The sequence below is a fragment of the Triticum aestivum genome, chromosome 6D, assembly GCF_018294505.1.
Source record: "Triticum aestivum cultivar Chinese Spring chromosome 6D, IWGSC CS RefSeq v2.1, whole genome shotgun sequence".
Classification (NCBI taxonomy): domain Eukaryota; kingdom Viridiplantae; phylum Streptophyta; class Magnoliopsida; order Poales; family Poaceae; genus Triticum; species Triticum aestivum.
The window spans coordinates 111,311,889-111,320,075 of NC_057811.1; the positions used below are offsets into that span (position 1 = coordinate 111,311,889).

General features: G+C 51.4%; 2 protein-coding genes across 2 annotated transcripts; one reads left to right on the forward strand and one right to left on the reverse strand.

Moving 5' to 3' along the window:
* The first annotated feature begins 4,715 nt into the window (after positions 1-4,715).
* LOC123143950 (early nodulin-like protein 1) lies at positions 4,716-5,620 on the forward strand. The gene is made up of 2 exons (XM_044562941.1): positions 4,716-4,919; positions 5,035-5,620. The coding sequence occupies exons 1-2, from the start codon at positions 4,742-4,744 to the stop codon at positions 5,475-5,477; spliced, it is 621 nt and encodes a 206-aa protein (XP_044418876.1). The 5' UTR covers positions 4,716-4,741; the 3' UTR covers positions 5,478-5,620.
* A 42-nt stretch (positions 5,621-5,662) lies between these two features.
* On the reverse strand, positions 5,663-7,925 carry LOC123143951 (40S ribosomal protein S14-3). The gene is made up of 6 exons (XM_044562942.1): positions 7,718-7,925; positions 6,609-6,728; positions 6,472-6,517; positions 6,298-6,383; positions 6,089-6,218; positions 5,663-5,931 (listed from the first exon to the last, which is right to left on the reverse strand). The coding sequence occupies exons 1-6, from the start codon at positions 7,718-7,720 to the stop codon at positions 5,864-5,866; spliced, it is 453 nt and encodes a 150-aa protein (XP_044418877.1). The 5' UTR covers positions 7,721-7,925; the 3' UTR covers positions 5,663-5,863.
* Between the last annotated feature and the right edge of the window lie 262 nt (positions 7,926-8,187).

The following is an 8,187-nucleotide window of genomic DNA, read 5'->3' on the forward strand; positions in this document are numbered from 1 at the left end:
ATTTTCATGTCAATATTAAACCTTTGTCTTGAATCTTTCGGATCTGAACATTCACATTCATGCCACAATAAAGAAAATTACATTGAGAAATATGCTAGGTAGCATTCCACATCAAAAATTCTGTTTTTATCATTTACCTACTCGAGGACGAGCAGGAATTAAGCTTGGGGATGCTTGATACGTCTCCAACGTATCTATAATTTTTTATTCTTCCATGCTATTATATTATCTGTTTTGGATGTTTAATGGGCTTTACTAAGCACTTTTATATTATTTTTGGGACTAACCTATTAACCGAAGGCCCAGTGCAAATTGCTGTTTTTTGCCTATTTCAGTGTTTCGCAGAAAAGGAATATCAAACGGAGTCCAAACGGAATGAAACCTTCCGGAGAGTTATTTTTGGAAGAAACGTGATCCAGGAGACTTGGAGTGGGCGTCAAGATAGAAGCGAGGAGGCCACGAGGCAGGGAGGCGCGCCGGCCCCCCTGGGCGCGCCCCCACCCTCGTGGGCCCCTTGCAGCTCCACCGACCTACTTCTTCCTCCTATATGTACCCATATACCCCGAGAACATCCAGGAGCACCACGAAACCCTATTTCCACCGCCGCAACCTTCTGTACCCGTGAGATCCCATCTTGGAGCCTTTGTCGGCGCTCCGCCGGAGGGGGAATCGATCACGGAGGGCTTCTACATCAACACCCTAGCCTCTCCGATGATGTGTGAGTAGTTTACCACAGACCTTCGGGTCCATAGTTATTAGCTAGATGGCTTCTTCTCTCTCTTTGGATCTCAATACAAAGTTCTCCTCGATTCTCTTGGAGATCTATTCGATGTAATTCTTTTTGCGGTGTGTTTGTCGAGATCCAATGAATTGTGGGTTTATGATCAAGATTATCTATGAACAATATTTGAATCTCCTCTGAATTCTTTTATGTGTGATTGGTTATCTTTGCAAGTCTCTTCGAATTATCAGTTTGGTTTGGCCTACTAGATTGATCTTTCTTGCAATGGGAGAAGTGCTTAGCTTTGGGTTCAATTTTGCGGTGTCCTTTTCCAGTGACAGCAGGGGCAGCAAGGCGCGTATTGTATTGTTGCCATCGAGGATAAAAAGATGGGTTTTATATCATATTGCTTGAGTTTATCCCTCTACATCATGTCATCTTGCCTAATGCGTTACTCTGTTCTTATGAACTTAATACTCTAGATGCATGCTGGATAGCGGCCGATGTGTGGAGTAATAGTAGTAGATGCAGAATCGTTTCGGTCTACTTGTCACGGACGTGATGCCTATATACATGATCATGCCTAGATATTCTCATAACTATGCGCTTTTCTATTAATTGCTCGACAGTAATTTGTTCACCCACCGTAATACTTATGCTATCTTGAGAGAATCCACTAGTGAAATCTATGGCCCCCGGGTCTATTTTCTATCATATAAGTTTCCAATCTATTTTTACTTTCCAATCTTTACTATCAATCTATATCATAAAAATACCAAAAATATTTATCTTATTATCTCTATCAGATCTCACTTTTGCAAGTGGCCGTGAAGGGATTGACAACCCTTTATCGTGTTGGTTGCAAGGTTCTTATTTGTTTGTGCAGGTACAAGGCGACTTGCGTGTAACCTCCTACTGGATTGATAACTTGGTTCTCAAAAACTGAGGGAAATACTTACACTACTTTGCTGCATCACCCTTTCCTCTTCAAGGAAAAAACCAACGCAAGCTCAAGAGGTAGCACACCTCCACCCGGCGGCCTCGCGCCATGCGGCGACCAATCATAGTCGCCGCTCGCGCGTTGGTCCGCCAATCGATCCACGCCACTCGCCTCCGCCGTGTCTGCACGGCGGCCCTACGGGTTGCCTCGCCGGCCTCGTTCCCGGTTGCGTCAGACCCGTCGGCTGCCTCAAGCTCGGGCGTCGTTGCTCCATTGGTTGCTCGGGCCTCGCTGCCCGGGCACCGGCACTGCTTTGGTGGCCCGGCTGCCGGTGCTGACGCGCTCGTCCGCACGTCGTCCCCCGCCGTCCATCGTCGTCGGCTTCATCTTGGACTCTGCCGCCACCCTGTCTCCACCGAGCGGCGTCCCCGACCTCGCGCGCGATCGGATTGATCACCCGCCCACCACCGCAATCCGTCTCATCTACGCCGTGCGACCGACCTGGCCCGTCGGTTGCGCGCGCCTTCGCAGGCCCCGTGAAGACTGTCCCGAGTTTAGCGCCCCCTCTACCGATCGAGCAACGGGCTGCCGCTGCGTCGCCCCATCGGGCCGCAGCGCCGCCGCCCAGTTGTTCTTCTCCCGGCTGCACCGACCCATGTCACCGCTGCGTCGCCCCTTGGCCGTAGTGCCGCGGCCCGCGGTCCACCGCCTCCCCGGGGCCGACCGCTCCAGGCCGTCCCCGTGGCTGCACCGACCATTGCGCTGCCGCTGTGTTGCCATGTCGGGCCGTAGCGAGCGTGGCACGCGATCCACACCGCCGTCCCAAGGCCGTCCCTGCGGTTGCACCGACCTGCGCTCCGCCGCTGCGCCGCCCCTTCGGGCTGTAGCGTCGCGGCCCGCGGTCCCTGCGACCGCCCCGAGGTCTTCCGCCGTCGCCCTGACCCGCCCGCCGCCGCTGTGTCGCCCCTTCGGGCCATAGCGCCGTGGCCCGCGGTCCACCGCCGTCGCTGCGCGTCGACTTCTCGTGGTATGCGCCCCGCCGCCTCCCTTGGCGCGGGAATGCCACCGTCCACGTCGGTCTTCGTCATACTGTCGAGTTCTTCGCCTCATTCGAGCATCGCCGCCGCGCTCCTAACCTAGCCGCCCCCGCTGTTAGGCCGCTGCCGCCGCTCTTCTTCGGCCGCCACCGCCGCTACCCCAGTAGCCGCCGCAGCGGCCCGTCCACCCCGTTCGTCTTCGTCTAGCACCAGCTCGTCGCTAGCGTCGTCGTCATCTACCCAGGCCACTTCGTCTACTCCGACAACCGTGGGCGACATCAGCCCCGCGCTAATTGGCGCCGCAACTGTCGTCGAGTCCTTCTCTGCTGGCCTCTCCGACTTCTCCGACATGGCATACACCTCGTGCAGGTCCCAGTGTACGCATGCCCGGTGTTGCGGTGTTGGCAACACCGACGCGTGCCTTCATCTACGACGTGTCCCCGGGTTTGGCAACCCCAGCACGACGCCTCGTCAACACCGTCTTCTCCCCGACGCACCAGTACTTCGACACCACTGCGCCCATGCTAACTCGGCGCCCCATTGCGCCCGCGGCTCCACAGTGACTTCCTCGACACCGGCTACCCCGACTCGACATCGAGCACGACATTCTTCGCACGGCTATCTCAACCACGGCTCCACCACATACGTTCTCGGCTATATCGACAAACGGCACAAAGGGCTGCCGCCTTGCTTGACCAACCTCGTCGGTTGCCCCTCCAGCCACGACTCCGCGATGCGTCGACCGTTACGACTGGGGGGGGGGGGGGTCCGTCGGCTTGCCTTCGGATTCTTCTCCCGTCTCATCGTCTGCGTCGCTACCATTGTGACTGCGGGGGGATGTTGAGTAACGTGATTGTATTAGGAAACATAGGTTAGACTAGGAATTATTCTGGCTTGCCTTGTACTCCGAGTAGATCATGTAATCCTATATATATGCCCACGAGGCTCAAGCAATACATCAAACTATTCCACCAATCTGCTCTCTCCCTTATAACAACCAAGATAAGAGAAGGAGCTGGAAACTCTCGTCGGAACTGTAATAGGGCTAGTTACTTCATAGCTAATTTTGGTAGGTTGCAATGTCGAATTGTTGTTTGGCTAGGCTCTGGTCCGGAAGAGGTCTTAGGAGATGTAAACGAAACTTCGCATAATGCAAGAATTATTTTCGCAAAGAAAAAAATCACCAAGTCACCATTAACACCAGGGGGTGTGCGAACCAACCTGTGGTTGGATGGTTAGAGGGACTGTGGTATCCCCAGCCCCCAGGGTTCAAATCCTGGTGCTCGCATTTATTCCTGGATTTATTTCAGGATATCCGGCGATGCGCATTCAATGGGAGAAGATGTTCCCGTCGACGACGATGCGCCTACGGTGACTTCGTAAATTTCAAGATAAATATGCAGGCTCAGTCTTTCGGAGGTGCTAATAGGGGTAGGGTGTGCGTGTGTGCATTCATAGGGGTGAGTGTATGCGCGTGCATATGAGCGCTTGCGTCTATACTGTGTTAGAAAAAAACACCGGGGGTGCAAAACTACAAACCGTTACACCTGACCCGACCAATGGCACCAGCCAGGTATCACGTCGCGTGGATCCCAACGTTCACAAGCTAAGCCACGACGCCGATATTCCGGGTGCAACCGGCAAAGCATCGATTCGAAACTCAAAAGGCACACAGCACGCACGCACGCAGTCGCAATGGGGTGGCACAGGGGCGCGCCGCACGAAAAAGAGACAGACCACCGGCACGTGCATGCCTCCTCTACGTACTCTCTCCGTTCAAAATTACTTGTCACAGAAATGAATGTATTTAAATATATTTTAATTCTAAATACATCTATTTTGATACAAGTGATTCCAAACGGAGGGAGTAATACGTAGCTTGAGGCGACCGCCAAAAGCAAGGCACCCCACAGCGTGTAAAGCCAGCCTGCTCGATCAGCTCACGTACGCGGCATGCATGTGCCTACGGCTACAAATACGTACCCGATCTCTCGACACAATACAAGCATCTAGAGTGTAGTTTGTAGTACTTTGTAGCTAGCCATGTCGAACCATAGATCCTGTGGCCTGGTGCTCGCCTGCGCCGCCCTCATGGCGGCGGTGGCCGGCGCGGCGCAGTACAACGTCGGCGGCGACAGCGGATGGGGCGTGCCCGGCGCCGGCGCCGAGTCCTACAACACCTGGGCCGAGAAGACCACCTTCCAGGTCGGCGACCAGCTCGGTACGTAACTGCACGACCGACCTGGACGATCGATCCAAGTTTGCATTTCATTTGAACTTCGGCGACGTGATTTTGATGTGCGTGTGTGGTTCATGCATGCATGCGTCGCGTGCAGTGTTCGTGTACCCCAAGGACAAGGACTCGGTGCTGCTGGTGGCGCCGGCCGACTACAACGCCTGCAACACCAACACCTACGACAAGCAGTTCACCGACGGCAACACCGTCTTCGACCTCGACCGCGCCGGCGCCTTCTTCTTCATCAGCGGCGTCGACGCCAACTGCCGCGCCAACGAGAAGCTCATCGTCATGGTCGCCGCCGCCGCCAAGGGCGCTCCCACGCCCAGCCAAGGGTCGCCTGCAGCAACAGCAACGACCCCGCCGTCTTCTCCCTCGGGTGGCGCGCCGCCAAACTCCCCAGCAGCCCCAAATGCTCCGGCGGGTAACTCAACGCCGGCCAAGGACGCGCCTCCTGGAGCCGCCAGCGGCGCCGGTCTCACGGTGGCAGGCCTCGCCGGCTCGTTCGTGGCATTGTTTGGATACGCCATGCTTGCTTTCTAGTACTGCTTTCCAAAGCTATCTTTCACTGCTCCTTTTCAAAGCCGGGAGACTATTTGCTCCTTTTCAGAAGGCAATGCGTCTCTCTGCTCAGATTCTTTTCCGTTATGATCAATGACAAATGCAATATGATGGTTCCTGAATGAGATCGTTGGCATTCCAGCAGTATTACTTATCAGAAACCATAATAAAGGCATGTGCGGACTAATACTTTGGCATAAATACACGACCAGAGATGATCTGAAGTGAAGCACAGCTCTGAATTAAGCGACAGTCAAATATTCTGAACTCAGAGTAAACTGACGGGCGACTACATAGGATCTATAATAAGGCTACTCAAACTGCAAATTCTTGATGACGACCATGAGAGACGATGAAAAAGAAGGTGTCTACAGCCTCCTTCCTCTCCTGCCGCCCTTTCTGCGAGTGCTGTCAGTGGGAACAGGGGTCACGTCCTCTGCAAAGAGAATGAGACATACCATCATTAGTTCTATGCCCAATAAGGGTGACACCACAATGAAACAACAAAGTACTCTTGGACCCGCTGTCCATGAAGGGGGGTAACAAGATATGTATTCTTCATTTGCATATATGCAGCGGATGCCAGAATTTACCAATGCGTCCAATTTTCATGCCAGAACGAGCGAGTGCCCTGAGAGCGGATTGAGCACCAGGTCCAGGAGTCTTGGTCTTGTTGCCTCCAGTGGCACGGAGCTTAATGTGCAAAGCAGTGATGCCAAGTTCCTGGAAGCGCAAGCACAAAATATATCAGAATCCTGTAGGCACCCAAACAGAAAATAGTCCAATGAAAGCCCATACAAACCTTGCAACGCGTCGCAACATCTTGAGAAGCGAGCATAGCTGCATATGGTGATGACTCATCACGATCAGCCTTGACCTTCATTCCACCTGCATTAATTAGGGGCCAATCAGATTTATTTTTAAAACATAAAAATATAGCTCAACCACTAAAAGAAAATTTAAGTACAGAGCATACCAGTAATACGAACAAGGGTCTCTCTCCCAGACAAGTCAGTGACGTGCTGCAGATGGAGGCTAACACCAGTAAGAAACCGAGCAGCACATGACCGTGACGACCATAATAAAGCATGTAATAGGCAAACCAGTACATACGATGAATGTGTCATTGAATGATGCAAAGACATGAGCAACTCCGAAGACATGCTCCCCTTCACGGACAGCAGGTCCAAGAGTAACATTCTCCTCCTTAGGCTCCCTGGTTTTCCTCTTCGACTAGCAAGGCAAATCAGATTTAGCTGAGTACATACTTGACATAATTGCACAACAGCATTCAATTAAATTTCCAGTAGCAACATTCTATGTTGGGTATAACAAATTTCGTGCAATAAACCTGTCATGCAACTGCGCAATGACAACTAAAACTAAGTGGAAACTGTATAACAGAAACTTGAACCTGTAACTAATCAACGAAGCATACTACGAATTGAACCTACACCCTGCCAAATGCAGAACTCTCATCAATTAAATAGAAAAGGTATTAACTGCAAAATTGTATTCACTTACACTACTATATTCCAAGTTGAGTGTAACTAATTTAATGCAAAAACTTGTCATGTGGCTGTGTGATGACAACTAAAACTAGAGTGGAAATGCGTATGGGCAGACACTATGTAACTAATCAAAGCAGCATACTGAGAATTCTTCCAAAATCTGCCAATGCAGTATTCTCAGCAAGTAAACAAAAGGATCAAATGAGCTTAAGTTAAATCTTAGCCTCTTCCGTAATCATCTAAGTGTGAACGGCAAGTGTGTATAAATTAGTAAAAGACTGCGGCTCTTGGGAATGTTTGTGAACGAAAAACCAGATTTAACCCCAACCAATATGAGCTCCCCAAATCTTTTGAAACACACACACAGACAGTTCACCACCAAGATCATCACCTACAACCCACAGTAAACGTTCGTCCACTACTAACTTGAAATTTCTCTACCAGTTCAGCTGTTAAAAATCAAAGCACCAGGTTACAGTTCCAATCTCTAGGCACCTACTGTAGATCGCAGAGCTACAGCTCCATCAGACGCCAGCACCGAATGATACCGCAGCAGTTCCATACAAATAGCAGAACGACTTAGATCACAAACAGCAGCAGCACATCACGCAGGATTTCCCCCACTGAACTAGCGTCCGCACAGCGAATCCGTCCCGCTAACTCGACAGCCATGGAAATGCCAGGTGAGGGGAGACGGAGGAGAAGGCATACCATGGTGGGGCGAGGCAACGAGGGATCGACGCGTCTTCTCCTTCTGCTTCAGGTCGCGAGCTCGCCGCCGCCGCCGGAAATTCGTGAAGAGAGATAAAGGAATTAGCGGGAGAGGTTATATGCGACGGCGGCGGATGACGGGTAGTACTAGGGTTTAATACGGAGGCTGAAGCAGTGTCTGCAAGTGGGACCGGTTATAGCACGGGCCTAGATGGCCGGCCGGGCCAGGGAAAAAGGAGGCAGCAAATGGGCTCATTTATTAGTACGGTTGGGCTCACACCTCATGCCTTCATATGGGCCCATCAGCACGTCTAATCCATTAGTCCCTTTTTAGTGAATTAATATTGCCTAAAAACAAGACTTATCCTGATTTGTTTACATATGCTTACATTGTCAAAAAAATGTGAGAGTTTTTTACGTAATAAATAGTAATTCTGTAATTCCGAAACTAGTAACCATAAGTTGGTATT

What these genes read in the sequence shown, in the direction of transcription:
- LOC123143950 (XM_044562941.1), top strand. Translation starts at nt 4,742, where the DNA reads ATGTCGAACCATAGATCCTGTGGCCTGGTGCTCGCCTGCGCCGCCCTC. An exon ending in CCAGGTCGGCGACCAGCTCG is followed by an intron (nt 4,920 to 5,034) that starts GTACGTAACTGC and finishes CGTCGCGTGCAG; the next exon opens with TGTTCGTGTACCCCAAGGAC.
- LOC123143951 (XM_044562942.1), bottom strand. An exon ending in CATTCAATGACACATTCATC is followed by an intron (nt 6,518 to 6,608) that starts GTATGTACTGGT and finishes CTCCATCTGCAG; the next exon opens with CACGTCACTGACTTGTCTGG. An exon ending in CATGAAAATTGGACGCATTG is followed by an intron (nt 5,932 to 6,088) that starts GTAAATTCTGGC and finishes TTCTCTTTGCAG; the next exon opens with AGGACGTGACCCCTGTTCCC.